At 39.2% G+C, this 19,513-nt stretch overlaps 1 protein-coding gene across 1 annotated transcript in view; it reads left to right on the top strand.

The window, feature by feature from the left end:
* The window catches only part of SPTLC2 (serine palmitoyltransferase long chain base subunit 2), an 86,490-nt gene that overhangs the window by 23,075 nt on the left and 43,902 nt on the right, over positions 1-19,513 (top strand). The window contains exons 3-9 of the mRNA XM_065685968.1: positions 1,975-2,129; positions 3,144-3,292; positions 3,612-3,736; positions 9,343-9,436; positions 12,025-12,130; positions 12,974-13,193; positions 15,007-15,133. Of these exons, the coding sequence (XP_065542040.1) occupies positions 1,975-2,129; positions 3,144-3,292; positions 3,612-3,736; positions 9,343-9,436; positions 12,025-12,130; positions 12,974-13,193; positions 15,007-15,133 (976 nt within the window). The remainder of the gene's footprint in view (positions 1-1,974; positions 2,130-3,143; positions 3,293-3,611; positions 3,737-9,342; positions 9,437-12,024; positions 12,131-12,973; positions 13,194-15,006; positions 15,134-19,513) is intronic.

Below are 19,513 nucleotides of genomic sequence, written 5' to 3' on the forward strand. Positions count from 1 at the left end.
CTGTCTGGATCAACATGAGACACTGAAGTTGAGGAAGGGTAGAGCTGGGTAGCTGCTTCAGAAAACCAGTTATTTTCTAGTGGATTACAGCTTTGTATCAGCTGGCCTACTACCCTTGTTAACATCTCTTGACAAAGCCTTCAGAGAATACCTGGCACATTTGAAATAATGCAAAGCTATACTTAAGTAGGATCATGGAAGAAATAATTCCCCTTCTATGCATCTGAGCTTGCAGGAATCTTGTTTCTGCTGTCTGTCCTTGCTGAGTAACGACATACTTGTGATTCCTTGTGATCGCTAGCTAAATATTATTTGTTTTCCATCATTGAAATAGTGGAAATTAATACTTTTGTGCCTTTTTGGTATGTCATTATGCACAGGCAAATCAGAAGAAGGCTTATGTGCAACTGTGCCTGCTTAAAAGTTGGCACTGTTGGGCTCCATCTCTCCTGTGCAGCTGCTGGTAGGAGGATGCAAAGAGACGTAGATGGTTCCTTTACTCAAAACTGAAAAAAAAATAGTTGTCAAATCATTAAAACAGGAAAGTAAAGAGAAAGTATTGTTCCTGTAGTTAAATATTGTAACTGAAGAGCTTGTCAGTGCTCATTTGTTTGAGTTGTTAGTAAAAAGTTGGCATAAATGCCCCTAGTTTTGCTTTAGTGGAACAACTGTCAGGCACTATAACACTTGGTCAGACAGATATTCTGTGTTGCTTATTTTGTCAACAAAAATAAAATGCCCCTCACCATGTTTGCATTTCTTTTGTGAAAAACAGGAAGAAATGCTATGCTGGCTCTTTGTCAAAAATTCTACTTTTTCCTTTTGTACATTATTAAAAAGGCTTCCCCCCACCCCCTAACAGCAGCAAATAAATTATGCCTTCTTATCACAACTGAATGTCAAACTTCCTTTTAATTGAATAGTAATAAGGAAATCTCATGACTTTGGAGCATTTTAAGTAGGCCAGAAAAAATGTTCTTAAATGTTCAGATGTCCTTGCTGTCACAGTTAGTTTGACATTCCTGTGTGTTATCCATTCAAGACAGTTAGTCACTTTTCCTGAAAAACGTTGGAAGGGAAGCTAGATTTCAGGAAATACTCATTCAGAGAAATCCTGTGGGACTTAAGTGCTGATAAGTTGTGCAGAAGAGGGGCTCTGTAATGTAGCTTACTAGCTTGGATTCAGAACAAGAAATAGTGGAAAGTTGTAATGATAATCTCTATAATAATGCTAGTGATGCTATATTAAATGTGTTTGTTATGAATAGTATAAAATACAGAAGACTACCGCAGTTTTCAAATTATTTGTATATTCAGTTGAGCAGTGCATGCTGTTTGGTGCCAAAAAGCAATTGTGTGCTCCTTTGCTTTGCTTAACTCTGAAGGTTGAATACAAATCTCTTGCAAAGATGATACGCCCGTCCATTTCATGAAGGGGTTATTGTATGTTTGAGAGATGTTCTGCTCACCAAGGCAGCCAAGCTATTTCAAGTCCAAGGTTTTAGCACTTCTTCTCCTATATATTAGAATTCTTTGAGGCTTTCTAAATTGAAGCATGACCAAATGCCGTGATTGTTTTTTCTACTTGTAGCTGAGAGCTTTAAGATTCTATGAGCTATTTAAGTTATATACAAAAAAAACATGTGCTATTGAGGAAATTTTGGGGATATAGTAGATTTGCACATTGCAAAACTTTGGAAATCACACCCAACATGGATTTTGCACAAGGAGATGAATTTTCAGGTTTTCTTCTATCTCACTTTCAACTAATTTTGCACTGGCACAGATTTCCAGGATTAAAACACCTTGGGTGGAATTGGTTTCAGGGCTTGTGATGGAAAAACTTTTCCTGGAGTTTTCTTCCTTTTTTTTTTTTTTTTTTTTTGCATAAATTACACCTGGCTGACAGAAACATCTTAACCCTTCTTACTCCTACTTTGCTGTAATATATGTTTTTGTTTTTGTGTGTTTCAGGACTTTGTCCCATTGTACCAGGACTTTGAAAATTTCTACACCAGAAACCTCTACATGCGCATTCGGGACAGCTGGAACCGTCCAATCTGCAGTGTGCCGGGGGCCAAAGTGGACATGATGGAGAGAGTTTCCCATGACTACAACTGGACGTTCACGTGAGTCAAAACTGAAGAAAAAGCTTGAAATAGAGGGTCTGTAAGAGCAAGTTGCAGTCTCTGTGGTTAAAGGAGCAGTGAATTGTGTTTGTTTTGAACTTTCCACTGGCTTGAATCAATGAATTTTGTTCTTCTGAAACACATCTGGCCACTAAGATGGGTTTTTTTGTGTGTATAATCTTTTGGCTACTTACTAAGGCTCCTGACTGCCCATGTCATGGACGTACACCTGTAATAAAATTAATACTTTGGTCCCAGAACCCAGGTAGATACTTTGAATTGCACTGTTCCTTGTAAATTTGTGTTAATTTAGGACTAGTCCTGACACTTGAAGTAAATATTGCTGCTAGAAACCGAATTGAACTCAACTGTTTTGGATCAGGACTGAAGTAGTCTGTAAAAACAAAATCAGAAATGCAAGGACAAAGATTTTTACAAATTGGAAATGACATATTACAAGTTAGATGTAAAGGGGTTTTCAGCACTGTACTTGGTGAAACTTGTTATGTCTCGACTTGCCTTTCAAGTGCAAAATGATTAGAATTTTTTTTCCACTAAACTTCTTTGTTAATCTCCTTGTCACGTACTGTTAGCACAGCAATGTCAGATATGTTTCCTTTCTGTGGTTAGAGGATATCCTGCTTGAGGGGGTGCAAAGTTAATTGATACAGAGATCTTATTTTCTTATTGAAAAGTAAGTTGTATGTTTCTGGAATGGAGGGGGTTTGTCAGAGAAACAACAAGTTGTTTGAGAAGCCTCAGGCAATTTTCCGCATAACAATTTCACCTTTAAGGAAGACTCTTCTGGGAACTAGTTTGAGACCATAAGATAGCGGAAGCATCTCTTTCACTGATTGTTTCAGTTTGATGAGAGGCAGTACTGAAATAATTTAATGCTTGGTTCTATTGATTTTTAACATTTCAGTGTATGTTCTAGGAAACTGAAATAAGAATCTTCCTGTGTAGAATTTTTTGATCATGAGTGGCCTAACTTGTGGTGTCCTTAAAATACAGGTACACAGGGAGAGTGATAAAGGACATCATTAATATGGGTTCCTACAACTACCTTGGATTTGCACAGAAGGCTGGGACTTGCCAAGAAGCAGCAGCTAAAGTTCTGTCCCAGTATGGAGCTGGTGTGTGCAGCACCAGGCAGGAGATGGGTAAGTTGAAGCAGGAAAGGATGTTCACTGGTTGTCTGTAATCTGATTGCATGTCTTTGAAACATTACTTGTTCCAGCTTTTGAACTTGAGACTAATCAATAAAGTGGCTTTTACTTTATTGACTTGCTGGCTTTAGTTTACGTGGCACAGCAGTTGGCTTGCTTGAATTTTCTTCCATCCCTGCCTCCTCCCACCCACCTGTATTCTCGTGTGGGCCCCTTATTTAAAGAACAGCAGGGTTGGTGGAAATTCTTCTTGTAGATTATAGCAATAATGAAAGCTTCTGATTCCTGAGTTTCTCATTTGTTTTATGTGCAGGAAACTTGGACAAACATGAGGAGCTGGAAAAGCTAGTTGCCAGGTTCCTAGGTGTGGAATCTGCAATGGCATATGGAATGGGGTTTGCAACCAACTCCATGAACATTCCTGCTTTAGTTGGCAAGGTATGGCTTAAGTCACTGGCCAAGGATTACCTAACAAAGACTCTGCTGGTTGGATTTTTCTAAAAGCTACTTGTTTGGTTTTGTTTTTCTTCAGTGGCAACCCCTGCAGATATTCTCTGGAAACTGTAGGTCACAGTGTGCATCTCTAACCTTTACAAAAATCTTTCTGGGAACTAGCATTGTGGGACTAGTAGCAGTCCAGATCTTGCTCTCTTTCTGAGAGAGAGCCTGGCATGTTAAGGCTTGCTTCCTCAGGCTACTCATTAGTGTATGAAATGGTGGCTGATGAACAGACTGATTGGCTGAAGGTATTTTGATGCTCTTGAGACACTAAGAAATGTGTCAGTGAGACAAAGAGATAAGCTGGTTTACATGTTGGTGCATACAGAATTTATTATCTTTGACAGCTGAAAAATGATTTCTTTGAAGGACCAAAATCCTAGTAGAAAAGCTGTTTGAGAGAAACAAGGTCAGATTTAAAGATTGATTATGTCTACTATGTGCTCCATAGAGTCATGGAATGGTTTGGGTTTTAAGCGACTTTAAAGATTATCTAGTTTCAACCCCTCTGCCATGAGCAAGGACACCTTCCTCTAGACCAGGTTACTCAAAGCCCTGTCCAACCTGGCCTTGAACACTGCCAGGGATGGGACAGCTGCAGCTTTTCTGGGCAACCTCTTCCAGGGCGTCACCGGCCTCATAGTGAAGAATGTCTTCTAATATCTAATCAGAATGTACCCAGTTGCAGTTTAAAGCCATTCCCCATTGTCCTGTAACTACATGCCCATGTTAAAAGTCCCTCTCCAGCTTTCTTGTCGGCACTTGGTGCTTGGAAGGCTGCTGTAAAATCTCCCTGGAACCTTTTCTTCTCCAGGCTGAACAAACCCAACCCTTTCAGCCTGTCTTCATTGCAGAGGTGCTCCAGCCCTCTGATCATCTTTGTGGCCCTCCTCTGGACCCAATCCAACAGCTTCACATCCTTCTAATGTTGGAGGCCCCAGAACTGAACACAGGTGGAGTCTCATTAGAGTGGAGTAGAGGGCGAGAATCACTTTCTTTAACCTGCTGGTCATGGGGTTTTTTTGATGTAACCCAGGATATGGTTTGATTTCTGGGCTGCAATAGCACATTGCCATAAAACAGTACACTAAGCAGCCTGACTGTCCTGCACCTCAGACTATGGGTTTTGTAGCTATTGGAAAATGAAATGGAGAGAGCTCATTGTTTGCATTTTCTGATGCAAAGTATGTGTTATCATATGTGTTCTCATAGCTCCTACTTGAGAGAAGAATAGGAGGAATAAAGGATTTTTCCTCTTTTGAAAATGATTCACTGTTAACCTAATGGCACTACCCTATTGCAACTCTTTGTCCCTGTGTAGTGAATTATTTTCCCTTTATTCCATTTATCTGTTTTCCACTTCCTGTGATCACTTTGTAAATTCTTCAGCTTGTGATATGTACAGATTATGAAATTGCTGCCTTGCTCTTCCTGGCAACTTTCCCTGGTGAATCTTTTCTTGACTAGCTGTAGTGTCTTACCACATGCTGTTTTATTTGTAACTGTGAAGCAGCACTGTTTGCATATCACCTTTTTTGCATTTGGTCTGTTAATTTTTAAATATCAAATGCTTTCCATAATGAAAGATGTTTGAGTCTGATGCCAGAGAGAAATTCAGTGTATGAGGATCACACTGTATGTATTTAATACCTTCTGAGAATACCCTTGAGATGCCTTACTCAGTTCCTTAGTTTTCACATTTGAACTTTAACAGGCTTTTACAGCCATTTGAGAGATTCTGAACAGTAAATACCAAGGCATGTAACATATCTGTTTTCATCCACATTAACTTGCACATTTACAAAACTAACTCTTTTTGTACACAGTACAGCTGTCTATACTATGTTAGTAATGAGCATACTTGGTTTTGGTGCCCTGAAGTAATAAGAAGCTTCTGCCTCATAACACTAGAAGTGCCTTTATATACTGAGGTGAATACTCCAGACAGAAAATGCACTCTTTTGAAGAAGAGTTCTTGTCAGAAGACCCACTTAGCAGTTCAAAACATTCACTAAATAGTCAGGTTTGGGGTTTTTTTGGGGGGGCACCTGAAGTTGCTTCTCACTGCACTTTTGATTCTTTCTTTGTCTGCAAATAAGGACTCGCATAAATCCTGAGTTCTGACGCCACCCAGTACACAATTGTCTGTGTGTGCACAGCCTGTTTGGCAGTGATTGATAGAATCCACAGTAAAGCCCAGAGACTCCCATGCTTGATGAAATGCTTGGGCTGTCTTTTTTTTTTTTCTTTCTTGTTTGGGTTTTTTTTTGTGTGTGTGTGGTTTTTTTTTTGTTGTTGTTGTTGTTATTATTATTATTATTATTATTTTATTTTATTTTATTTTATTACTCTTTTTGTCTCTCTGCATGTCCTATATACATTTTCAGATGCAAAGCTGCTTGGAACATTTTTTTTTTTTTTTTTTTTAAGTTTGTCAAATGTAATGTAATGGCATCTGCATTTGGCTAGAAGGAATTTCTTTGACAGTCACTGATGTGAATAATGATTAGCATTAGATCTTATCTGGGTACCTATATTGCAACTTAATTAGTTTAAAACTGAAACCATTGCAATCAAATTACTCACGTACATGTAGTGCTGGACCACCTGTTCTGTTTTTGCTCTGTGGAATCCTTGAGCACTTTGTTTATGTTGCTACTGAATCCTCTTTTAATATCAGCAAATATGACTTGACTATCCTAGGATCCAACTGTACTCAATAATCTGATCAACACTTGTCAGCAAAGGAATTCAAAAGCTTCATCAACATTACCTAGTTGATCTTTATTCATTATCCCTTGCTAACAGCAGCTTCTTCTGAGCAGGTGCTGAAAACAGGTATGGTTGGTGTACACTGGAAGTTGTATTTCAACACTATTAAAGCATTACTAAAACCAGGTCTTTCTGCACCTGACAGTTTTCAGCAGGAAAGACCCACTGTTGACAGCCAAGTTGTTGGCTGCCAAGTATGCTGAGTCTAGACCACAGGTAATGTGGGATCTGAGGATTACCATTTGAAGCTAAGATAGACTCTGAAACTTGCCTGTTTTGAAGTGTCGTAAATGTAGTTACTGTAACTAGCTAATAACAGCATTCTGTACTGCCTTTATGTCCTGCGTTTAGCAGTAGCAGTCAGTTTTTCTCCTTCTTAGTAGCTGGTGCAGTGCTGTGTTTTGACTTTCAGCCTGGGAACAGAGCTGATAACACCGATGTTCTTAGTTGTTGCTAAGTAATGTTTACTCTGACTAAGGACTTTGTGAGTCTCATGCTCTGACAGGGAAGAGGGGAGGCCGGGAGGAAGCAGAGACAGGACACCTGACCCAAGCTAGCCAAAGAGGCTACCACAGCACGTCATGCCCAGGGAGGTAACTGGGAGTTACCCAGAAGTGCATGGGCTCTCTTCGGGGTGGTGGTGGGGGGGTTGAACTCATTCGGCGGTGTTATTGTCTTCTCTTCTCTTGTTATTTTCTCTTATCAATATTATCATTGGTGGTAGCAGTAGTGATTCTCTTAATTCTCCTCCCCATCCCTGTGGGAGCAGGGGGAGAAGGAAAGAAAGAGAGAGAAAAAGGGCGGGGGGAGTGAGTGGACAAACTGTGTGGCTCGGTTTGAACCACGACACTTTAGCACAGAGCTTTTCATCATGGCTCTGGACTGACAGAGGCTAGATAATGGATTTAGAACAGTGGAGCTTGAAGGATGTAAGAAAACTAATTTCCATGTGTAGTTAGTTTGTGAAATTACACAATTCGTGCATGCAGCACTCTAGTAAAATGTAGCATTCACTTCAGTTTCTATGCCTGCTCTGTGGGATGCATTGGTAAATCTGATCTTCACTGACATGTTTTTCTCTATACCAATAGTGTTATCTCCAGTTAGTGTTGGTGGTCTTGTCTCAAATGTAAGTTTGCTGATAAATGCAACTGAAGTCTTACTATTGTAGAAGCAGCACTCAGTTACATATGATCATCAGTACTGTACTGTATCAGTGGCTTCTTTGATCCTTTTCCCTCTCTCTAGTGGCAGATGATACTAGACTCTTCATCTTAAGTTTTAAATTAATTTTTGTCTAATTCAGTGTCCTCTTGTGTTACAGGGGGTGCAAAGTGGCTGCTTAGTGATTTGTTAAATCTCTTTTCTTTACCAAGAGCTCTTCATTGTTTTTACAGGAAGGGTCCTTGTAGGCTATTTATCTCTTACTCTTTTTTAAATCTATCACTCTTCCTACTTCCGTGTAAGAATGGTTCTAGTACTGGATTATTTAGGTTCTGTTAAGGTAGTGTTTAACAGCAATACCCTCTGATGTAGTATACATACTCATTGTCTGGTATAGTAGCTCCAAAGAGCAAATGCTAGTTGGAAATCTCCATGCTTCTTCTGTCAAAGCCTATGAAATACAGACAGTAACAGCAGTTTAAGCACTTGAGATTTAGTGCAGTTTCTGGGGAAAACCAGTCTTGAGCTTTCCCAGGATGCAGCATATTTCTAGGTACATTGCAGTTCTAGTGCAAAACTTTATTGCTGAGAAGATACTCCTATTGTCTGTGACACCTCCTTGTGTAACTGTAGGCAGTGCTTTTCACAGTCATTTCTCGTAAATCTCGTTGCAGAGATGTTCTTGACTCTTCCCTCCACCAGTTGTTAATGGAGAAACATAGAATGAGCATGTGTTTTAGTGTCACATCTTCAGCATCTTAACATTCTTTTTGATTTTTAACTTGGTCACTTCTAGAGTTGCAGCAGATTTGCATAGTAATTGCTGAGGTTGTTTAGAAATATTGCTCCCTTACAAGCTAATCCCCCAATATTAATTCTTATAGTCCACAGTGATGACACTGTAACTAAATGCTCGGTGTATCAGCTGTTGACCTGTAATCATTGCTGCGCTCAGAGCAGACATAGCCTGTGTTGATATTTGTCTAAGGATTTATCTTCCCTTTTTTCAGAAGGCAACCAAATCCAATGTAATGTTTAATAGCTTCAGAAAACAACTCTATTTCACTCTGCAGTTTTGTTCTCTACTTCCTGTCTCTTGTATGTTACCTCTGTCTGCAAAGTACTTAAGAATTCTGTTTGTTACAGCAAAGTATTTCGTTTCGTACCATGGAGCACACATGGGTTTAGCCAATGGTTACCTCCTAATGTTAGGTCTTTTAATCTAGGGCTTTGGTGGCCTGTTTCTTAGCAGCACTGTAGGCTTGCTGAGTGAACTGCAGCAAACTGCTCTGCTTTCTTTCCCCTGGCTGCATAGGAGGATGAGTACTGATTGCCAACATGAGATACTCGGGTAGACTCAGCTGCAGAACTTCTGGGAAGAGTGAAACTTAAATGGTTCTTTCAGTTAACAGCAGTTGTGTGTTTTTATTTGCTATACTACGAATGCAGACTTTTTCTTAGCAAGTCTTGCCTGGGCTAGCTGCCTTTATATTGGACTTTTTTTTTTTTCTTTCTTTAGATGATATCTAAGCAGTTCAGAGCTTCATGGTGTTATATGCTTGGCTGTGAAACATAACCTTTTCAATATCTTCTTTACCCTTCTAATTCAGGGCTGTCTGATTTTGAGTGATGAACTGAATCATGCATCACTAGTGCTTGGAGCAAGACTGTCAGGAGCAACTATTCGAATCTTTAAGCACAACAGTAAGTATCAGATGATGGACCGTGGCTTTCTGCAGGTGCTGTAGATCAGATACAATCTCTTCTAATAGTTGGAAATCCAATTTCATGCGAGAAAATCAGTTGCTGGCTACTTGAAAGGTCAGAAGACTGCTGCTACTGAGAATTTAATCATCTGGAATTGGATGGTTTCGATACGTTCAATCTTGGCTAATTATCCTAAAGCTGTTCTGGCCTACATCTCATATATATGAAGAGGAACATGCTGTCCATTTGCGAAGCCTAGGGGAACTAGTGTTTTAACATGGCCTCTTGTTACTTGGATAGCTCAGCATGGTTAGACTACTCTAACAGTCTGTGTCACATAATAATGCAATCTTGTAGTGATCTAGGTTACAGCTTGGGCAATAAGAATGTTTAATTTTAGGACCAGATGCTGACGTGTTTCAACAGTAACAAAAGCTTACCAATGTAGATGTCCTAGCTAAACTAGACAGCCGTGCATTGGTACAATGTAATACAAAAGGAATTTTGTGGATGTGAAGCATAGATTAATTTCGCCAAATTACTTGTTGTAATTACTTGTTTCCGAAATAATGCAGAATTTTCATTTTGCTAGTTTCTGCTTCCTCCAGAGGAGTTGTTTAGAATAACTTTCAAATGAAAAATGCCTAGGGTTTCCTTCTCTTACTGCTTCCACTGAGAATACCTGGTTGTCCTTGATTAGTAAAGTCACTATCTTCATTTTGCAGCTGCTCCTAATGCTCTTTATAGTATCAATCCCTGAGATCATGGTGACTCTTGCTGTCTTTGAAGTGTGTGGCAGTGACAACAAAGCTTGGGTGGCTGCAATTGTTCTCCTTTCTTTGCCCTACTTGATAGAGGATCCTCTCCTGTGCTTAATGTTTCTTTTCTTTATGTTCTCTTTCTTGTTCTCTATTGTTTAATTTTTTTTTTTATGGAAGTATAGAGCTTACTGTAACATTCGGTGATTTTTATTATTAGTCTGTTTTTCTTAATTATTCATAAATCTTGATGAGCAAGATCACAACAGCTTTGCATTCAACTTCTGCATTACTATAGATATGCTTCTGAACATTGCATCCAGTTCCAGACTTTCAGGGAACACTGGTGGCAGATACACATTTAGATGTGAGAAAATCTGAAGGGCTCACGTGTGATGAAGCAGAAACAATTTATGGGGATTGGGTGCAAACTATCAGTGATGAGATGAGGGGATATTCTAGAAACCTTATAGATGATGGGGTTCTGTGAAAGAGAATAGAGTGGTAGGTTAGAATCAGAAGGCAAAATGCAAGCAATGATCTTGGCTTGTCAAGATGATACTCAGTTCATAGTTACGTATGTGTTCGACATTCTACTCTTGTTATAGTGTTTGCTGCCTTGGTTAACTTCATTTTCCTGAGATGTTAATGGCTTCATGTTTTGCTTTTTAGACATCATGGGAGAAAATATTAAAATCCCCCTTCAGTTCATTGTTCAATGTTTCCATCTTTTTCCTGCTTCATTCTGTAGTTTGTTCTTTTTATTAAGGTCAGACCTAGTTCCCATCTTTCCATCTTCAGACATGAGAACAGAAGTTTATATTCCATCATTCTCCCCAGTTGTACTAAACTTGTCCTTTCTCCCTTGAGAGGCAGGGACTCCACTGCTGAGTTCTTCATCTTTGTCTTTCTTTTGAACATCAGCTGTCTTTTAATGGTCTATTAACTGACCTAATTTGATGTATAATTTCTAGTCTAGTCCTAGTTCACAAGTTCCTCTCACTGCTACAACTGCCCTAGCCTACCAATCTGCTTTTCATGATTGATTGTGTTCTTTTTCATACCCTGGTGTTTATATGTCTCTGGCTCAGCACTTTAGCTTTTATGGTTTGATTACTCACATCTCCACTCCTTTCCTCAGATTGTTTGGTTTTTAAGGGATGATTTAATGTGTATTTATTTGCTCATATTAGTCAGGTTTCCTGGGATCAGTGTTTGTGGCCAAAGGTAGTAAGGATTCAGTATACATTGCTACTAGCAACTTCATCTGTCTAGTTTCTGATATGCCGGGCACTGTTCTCTTCCATACACTGGTTGTTCTTTGTTGGCTTTTTTTTGTTTGTTTAGTAGCTTCCTGTTTCATGCCTCCAGTCCTGTCAGTTTTGAACAAAGTAATAAAAAAGTGCACTTGCTTCCTTTCTTGTTCTGTGCCGTGGTTTATCTTCTACTTATCTTCAGCTGATCCTTGAGCTTCCTTGTTCTTTTTTGAGTTATTTCTATCCACAAGGACATGCTTACTACCTAATTTTTCTTTCTCCCCCCCACCCCGCCCTTCTTTTTCCAGTTTTCTGTTTGTGCCTAATGCTCTAACTTCTGCTTTTAGCTTAGTATGATGAAATTCTTCCTTAGAGTTCATACAGTCACCCATTCCCTTTAATCACATCTGTGGGCCCACAGCTAGATGGAGCCCATGCTTATTGACTTAGGTACAGTCTGTTCTCCACACTGGAGCAATTTGTGCGTTTCCGGAATATTGTTGTCTTTAGTCATGTCAAAGCTCAAGCTAGTAGCTGTTTTGGTACCATTTAACAGTAATTTCTGATGCAGATATGCAAAGCCTGGAGAAGCTGCTCAAAGATGCTATTGTGCATGGGCAACCTCGTACACGGAGGCCGTGGAAAAAAATTCTTATCTTGGTGGAAGGAATATACAGGTACAAACTATTCTTTATATTCCTAGGACCCTCCACATGAGATCTAGCTGCTTAATATTTGGGTTCCTTTGCCAAATCAAACTATGAATATTGTCACTTCATAGCTATTTTGTTAATCTCATCTGGGAGTTAAATTGCGCTATGTATGTCTCGCATCCTGGACTTTCTGTTGCTAGTACTGTACTGCACTGTGGGAAATATTGTGATAACTGGTGTTATCACAATGCTTCCCACATCTTGATTAGATGGTAAAAATTAATTAACCTAAACTGATTATTTACATCAGAGCCGAGGTCTTAAATTGTCCATTCCATTCTTTCTGTGCTCACTAGATAATGCTAGTGTGAATGGAATTGTACAAATTGAATGTTTCTGCTAAAAGTGAGAGCATGTAGTAGGCTTAGCTCTATTAGGCATTTAAATTATAGTATTAAAAATTAATTTCAGCACTAAATGAGGCATTTTTGAGTGCTACTAATGAAAGCCTAGTCAGTTCTTAAAAACAACAGGTAAGTAGATGTCATCGGAATACTGACATTAGGGTGGAAGTAAAAATGAAGTAATTTATAAAAATGTAACAGAGCAGATGCCTTTGCTTTAACTCACTATTGCTGCTACTACTTGGTCTGTATGTCAGCATCCCAGAAGTGTTAAATATGTTGAAGAATCTGGGCCCTGGGTGCAAGGAGGACCTTTCCTCTCTCTGCAGAACGTAATGTATGTAGCAAATTTTGTGTTCATAAGTACTGAAAGAGTGAAGAAAAGAAAGATTAGAGACTTTAGGCTCTGTAAGGAGGCCCCAGCTATTAAATCAACTTACAGTGAATTTCTGTTTTTCAACAGTATGGAGGGATCCATAGTCCGTTTGCCTGAAGTGATTGCTCTTAAGAAGAAGTATAAATCCTATCTGTACCTTGATGAGGCTCATAGTATAGGTGCCCTGGGTCCCAGTGGCCGGGGTGTAGTGGACTATTTTGGACTCAATCCAGAAGATGTGGATATTATGATGGGAACATTCACCAAAAGTTTTGGAGCTGCTGGAGGATACATCGGGGGCAAGAAGGTAAAAATCTGGGAATCTCATGGCTGTTTCAGGCTGGTGGTGAAGTCCTTCACTAAGCATTTGAAAATGGATCTGTTTCTCAAGTACCATGATTGTCCATTTGTTTCATAATTTTACATACTGTCTAATACAGTGAAAGTTTGTGCAATGTAAAAGAGTCTAGTCTAGTAAAATACCTCGTAATTTTAGAGTTCTCTCATGGTCAGCAATGATCTCAGTTTACAGAAGGCACAGTAGTGGTATAATTTCTTACTAACTACTAGGAATCAGGAAGGCAGGGATTTCTTAATATTACTTTTAATGAGACTTGCAGGAAGAATGTCAAAACCTGGTATTTTTCAGCATGTTTCAAGAAAAGTCCCCTTAGGTTAGTCTGGTAGAATTGATTCCCTCTGGACTTAAACAGTTTGCTTTCTAAAAAAACACTTCTTCCCTTTTCTGGTGCGGTGGGAGGAGGGTTGTTTGTGGGTGTTTTGCTTTTTGCTGCTGACTCTCTTCTATTGTTAAGTACTGCTAAAGTGTTGCCCTTGCCAAACCCCTCCTTTTGGGAGCGATGGTATACGCAATTGCATGTTTCCCCTTTCTCATATCCTCAAATGTATCTCACAGATCAGGCTTCTAAGCTTTATTTAAGAGAAAATTCTACCATTTTCCTATCAGGGCAATAATTTTTAGATGCTACTAGTGACTATTACTTCAGCCCATCCAAATGAAGATGGGATTTGCAGATATTCCTCTTTAGGAACTTACTACAGTTAGATTAAAATTACTCTGACATCTTCTAAAGAGAAAACTACCATATTATTATCTTTTTCCAAAGGTACTGAGCCGGTGAGATTAACTCCCTTCACATAAAGTGAAGCAGCTGAGAGTCCTCAGCTGGGTTTTACTACTGTTTGAGGGACTGCTTCAGAGGCAAGAGGTCTTAAATCTTCTTGCCTAGTTTATTTCAAAGTCCCTTTACAACTTCCTTTCATTTCATTCTGACTCCACACAGTTAGCAACATAAAAGAGATAATATGTTCCCAGCTTGTGCTGTCTATGGGGCCATCGTTATTTTATGGTTGCAGAAGACAGAATCTGTCCTGGCATTCATGCTGGTGTTCATAGTGTTTTGCTGGAGCAGTCTGGGTATTTTAGTGTGGCTTTATTACAGTTAACAGCAAACAGCCTAGATTTATTGTGTGTTGGTCCTTTGCTCCTATATGACTTGTGTTTGCCCTCTAACAAATGTAGCTAGTGTGTTCACTGGCAGGTGCAGGAGAGGTAGGCTGAGGTTTTTTCACTCTTAAATTACACCCACTGCTTTGTTTATATTGTACTGATAAATGGGAGCAGATATTTTGCGGCCTAGTCCCCTGTTTGGTGACTTGTAGGGAAATAATTATATTGAACATGATACATAAGCATCTGTGGATCGTGCTCCCCACTGTCTCATTTGCTTTATACTTGCACTGTTATAAAAAACACTTTGGAAACACAGCCTGCTCACAGCTTGAGTAATGCAAACACCTTGTTGCAATCCAGTACTGGTGGTGTTAGCTAAACAAGTCGGTTGTAGGCATTTGTCCCTGATCAGTGCATGTTCTTGCCACGTGAAATAATTATGGGTTGTTACGTCCCTGCTGTTTGCTTTTCAACTCTTTATTACTTGTACTGTAAAATCTATCTTTTGAGATAGCTGTTCTCTCCTGTGACATTCTGAAAGAGATTTCCTGTGGTGGCCCGTTTTATTATGTTAGTAAAACATGACAATAAAGCATTTCTGAAAGTGCTGGAAAGGCAATGTCTGATGCCTCTTGTGTTTTGCTAGGAACTGATTGATTACCTCAGAACATACTCTCACAGTGCTGTGTATGCAACATCAATGTCACCTCCTGTTGTGGAGCAAATCATCACCTCTGTGAAGTGCATTATGGGTGAAGATGGTACAACTGTTGGTGAGTCTTTCTAACTCTAAGCATGTGGAAGGGGAAAGCTAAACAGAGTTTTGACATGTAACTCATTCAGTGGACACATCCATAATTGTCTGTTAGTGCATGTAGACCTGGAATTTCTAGAGCAATAAACCAGTTTACTAGTCTACTTGGCAGCTCAGCCTAATAACATAAGAAATTTCCAGCTAGAGGTAAGTAATCTTGGCCTTAGATAAGATGCAGTGTTGTCTTATATTGATTTTTGTGTCTAGCTCTATTCTGTTCCCCATTCTCTCTTTTGTTATTTGCCCCCACCTTTTAGGTGACTTTCAGAGTACTTTGCTGTGTATCTTTTACAGTCTTGTGTGCTGGTGACTGCAGGGGCAATGCTTTTGATTTTAAGCTCTAGTATAATTTAATATTTGCATCTCAGTTGAAGTAAATACAGGACTGTTTCTTATCCCTTTTTACTTGGGGAGCTAGAGGCAGTTCTTAAGATCAATAGACTTAATGCACTAGAGGAAGAAATCAGCGTATTTGTCTTTTTCATTATGAAAGTAAGAAATGGGAAATCTGTACTAGTCTCAGTGCATTCAAAGAAGTTAAAACCACAAATTCTCATGTGTAATTTGCCTAGCAGCTAGCAGCTTCTTGCAGTTATAGCATGAAGTAACTAACTTGGCGCTTGTGGTATGTAATCTGCCTTGAAACTGAAATAGTACAGCACTTTGTATGTAGGATACTTTTCCCTCTTCACAGGTGATTAAAAAGTTGTGAGTAGCTCACATAAGGATGATAGTGTAGTTTGTTGGGGATCTGGCAGTGGCATGTAGTTCAGAAGCTCATAGCATTCAAACTGCAGAACATAGTTATGGGAATTTCAGGCATCTGGCCACGAGGTGGTGGTGTGGACTGAAGAACTGTATTTGCTTTTGAGCATGGGTCATCTGACAGCTAACCTGAACAGTGAAAAAGCTTGCTGATGAAATCACTTAAAGGTTTCTGTTCTAGCAAGTTTCATTCAGTTTGCTTGCGTTATCTGAGAACAGAGTAAAGTGCCAGCAATTGGTGTTGGTGGTTACTCAGCAGAGAGGTTATCACTAAGGCAAATACAGGCAGACAGCAGCCGTATCTGTTCTAGCACCGAGTGCTTCCCAGAGGCCTGCGTGAGATACCTGTTCCAGCCAAGAGTTGTCCGTGGTGCTGGTCTCAAGAACAGATACTAACAAAACTTCTATTACATGAAAAGTTGCGCAAAAGGGCTGGGTCTTCCTGTCAGCTTAAAAATGACTGTTTGAGCTCTTTCTAGCTGATGATTTGCCAAGAGTCTGTGGTCTACTCAGGCGTTGCTTGTTTTGAGTTTCTTCCAGTATCTGTTTTGCTTAATGAAGCGGGAAGCAAGGAATGGGTAGCTGATTTCTGTTTGCACTATTCAAACTCAGGCATTTTTTGCCCTTTTCTGAGGCTACAGTATCGTATTCGTTCAAGCCTGAAGAATGGATGCAAATTCTACTTCAGACTGTTCTCCTGCCATTATGCCAATAAGAGCCAGCAGAGCTGAAAGGTGAACCAGATCAGGAGTTAATTTGACAAAAAAATAAACTCAAAAGGTCTTTTTTTATTTTGTAGTGTTGCTTAAAATGTATGTTAGGCTACATCCTGCTAATTTGGTGCTAAGCAGTGTCAGAATTCGTAGCCTCTATTTTTACTGAGAAAAGAAATAGTTTTGGTGTTTGAAAGCTGTGTCATCTCAAAAAAGCCTCTGTACATAAAATTTCTATACAAACTATAGCACTTTTTGTGCTATGGAAGTGCTGGATAGACAAAGTCCTGTCCATTCGTACCCAGGATTTCTCAGCTACAGGTCTTGTGAAAGTGTTAGATGCTTAGCCAGTAAGTCAGCCTTCAGCTAGAATAAATGCCTGATAGAATGATCTACATACTTCTCTGTTCATTTTCCTCACAGTACTGTTTTCCAGTCATGCATTTTTTTAATTGCTTTAAGGCTTTAGAGATAATACTACTTTATAGGCCCTTTCTGTGGATAAAGTTGGCAAAAGTTCAACTGGGTGAATTGAGCAGCTGCTTAGTGATAGTATGACAAAGTGGGTTTTTTTTCTTAGTTTAAAGCTTTGGCTGAAAAACTGTCTTGGATTCTGTAGAATTATGGGCTGGGCTCTGGAGGGCCACTGCCTGCAGTTGGTTTGACTATGAGAAAATGTGGAGTAGAATGGTGCTGGTAAGAGTTGTTAATTGTGGAAGAGAAGTAGAGAAATAGTTTTAAACTGGATCACTGGTAAACACCTCTGAATCAACTTTGCATGACAAAGATTTCACTGATTTTTCAAATTAGTGAAAACTGAGATAGGACAATGGTTTTAAAAGAGCACAGGACTTGGTGCTGGAATCAAAACAGTAGATGGCTAGCTCCCAACCCTGTTTTTTGGGCCACAACTAAATTTGCTAATGGCTTCAAGAATGCTTTCTTGAAAAGAGCCTTTGCAGTTTCTTTGTCAGCCTGCTTCTGTTCCACACACTATTTGTAAAAGCTGCTGTTCTCCATTGCATCAAACCTTTGTGGAAATTGTGCAGTCAGATTGAGATGGTCTGTAGCTGAGGAATAAGTAGTAGGAAGCAATCAGTTTTTGAGGACAAAAAGGATTTTTTGTGTATTATTTTGCAAGAATAAGTTAATTCTCTCCTCTTCAGGTTATTTCTAAGTCTAATGAAACATTTGAAGGCTGTAAACTTACAATACAAGGCATTGTAGTTACTAAAACTTTAAATAACTTTACATAACTAAAGAGTACATATCTCCTTTCAGATCTTTCCAGCAAACTGCCAGTGACTAAATAGGATTTTTTAGTAGGAGGCAGCACAGACAAAATACAGATGCTATGAAAAGCTAAAAGGCTGCTTACAGAGAACATAAGATGGATAGCTTGCAAATGTTCTGTGTGAATTGGGACAGTGGTTTCTTGTGTCTTGGTTTCTGTTCCAACTAATCTGTTAATTCTCTGTACTGTTTATGTATGTAAGTGACTAGCAAGCCTCAATCTCTCTGAAGACAGTTACAGGAATATAATTACATATGAATACAAGTATATTACTTCTTCCTTCATCCAGACTTCAAAAACCACTCCTAACAGCCAAAGCAATAGCAGAGCCATGTTATGAATTCTTGGTAGTGGTGCTTCCTGTACTGCTTCTGGAACTTCTCTGCATTATTTGTGCAATGCTGTTTTACTTTGCATTAACTGTTTTGCACAGAATTGGCTAGAAGACCATCATGTGGTCTTAAAACATACTTTATTTGGATCACTTGAGAATTTTTTCAAAGGAACAGTTGTCCTCAAGTGATGAACATCATGAGCCCATACAATGTCTTCAGAGAGCTCTAGTGACAATTACATGGGTATAGCGCATATCATCACATTTGGCTTTGATACATAGAATAGCAAGGTGAGTAGGAGAAATGGGGAAGGCTTCTTTGAGCAAAAGCAAACTTTTGGGGCTGGTTTTCCTGTTAAAAGTCACCATGGTAGAAATTGTTAATGAGCAAGTGTTGCAGATGGTTGTCGGCAGTTCAGTTGATGCTGCTTTTTCTGTTCAGCCACAAAGATGAATGAACTTCAAATGTCTTAGTAGATGCTTTTTTTTTTAAAAAAAACATCAATAATAAAAAGACACAATAAGCAGACTTTCTGGGGTCATGGTATAGACAAAGATGACAAATTGATTCCTGAAATGGAGTTCTGGAAACTTGCAGTGTACAGCCACTTGATTCTTGTTTTCATGTTGTGTTTGGGTTATTTAAATTGACTGCAGGGAAAATGAGACAGCTTGGTGCTTGTCCTGGTAAATGAGGTGTTGGGATTTATGATATTGAGTACTTGACATGTCTTCGTGAATTTTTCAGCATCAGTGGTTCAGTTTGAGTTCAGTTCGGAGTTCAGTTGAGTTTCTGGATTTTTTGCTATTACGATCTTGCTAGGACTGGGAATCCAGTTGGCTTCTTTCCTTGCCATTTGCATAAAAGCCAGTTGTATATCCTGTGCAACTGGAGTTCTGTTAGCACTTGGTGTTCAGGACCCAGCCTGTTTGTTACCCTGATAACATCACTGGGGGCAAGTGGAAGAATATCATAAAGTAACCCAACAGAGATGTGGGCAAATCTAAACATGCAGTGAAACCAGTCTGGGGACTGGTTAACTTCCTTCAGAGATGAAACTTAGTTTGCACTCCCATGTATTAAAAACTTAAGGGGAACCACAAATCCTGGACTGTTTTAAGTTTGAACGAAAGCTAACAGGGTTAATTGCTTCTAAAAGACGTGAACTACTTCTTTTCATGGAGATTAACTCAATAATAGTAATTATACATGTTGATAACAAGTTTACTCTC

The sequence above is a fragment of the Lathamus discolor genome, chromosome 6 (assembly GCF_037157495.1).
Source record: "Lathamus discolor isolate bLatDis1 chromosome 6, bLatDis1.hap1, whole genome shotgun sequence".
Classification (NCBI taxonomy): Eukaryota; Metazoa; Chordata; class Aves; order Psittaciformes; family Psittacidae; genus Lathamus; species Lathamus discolor.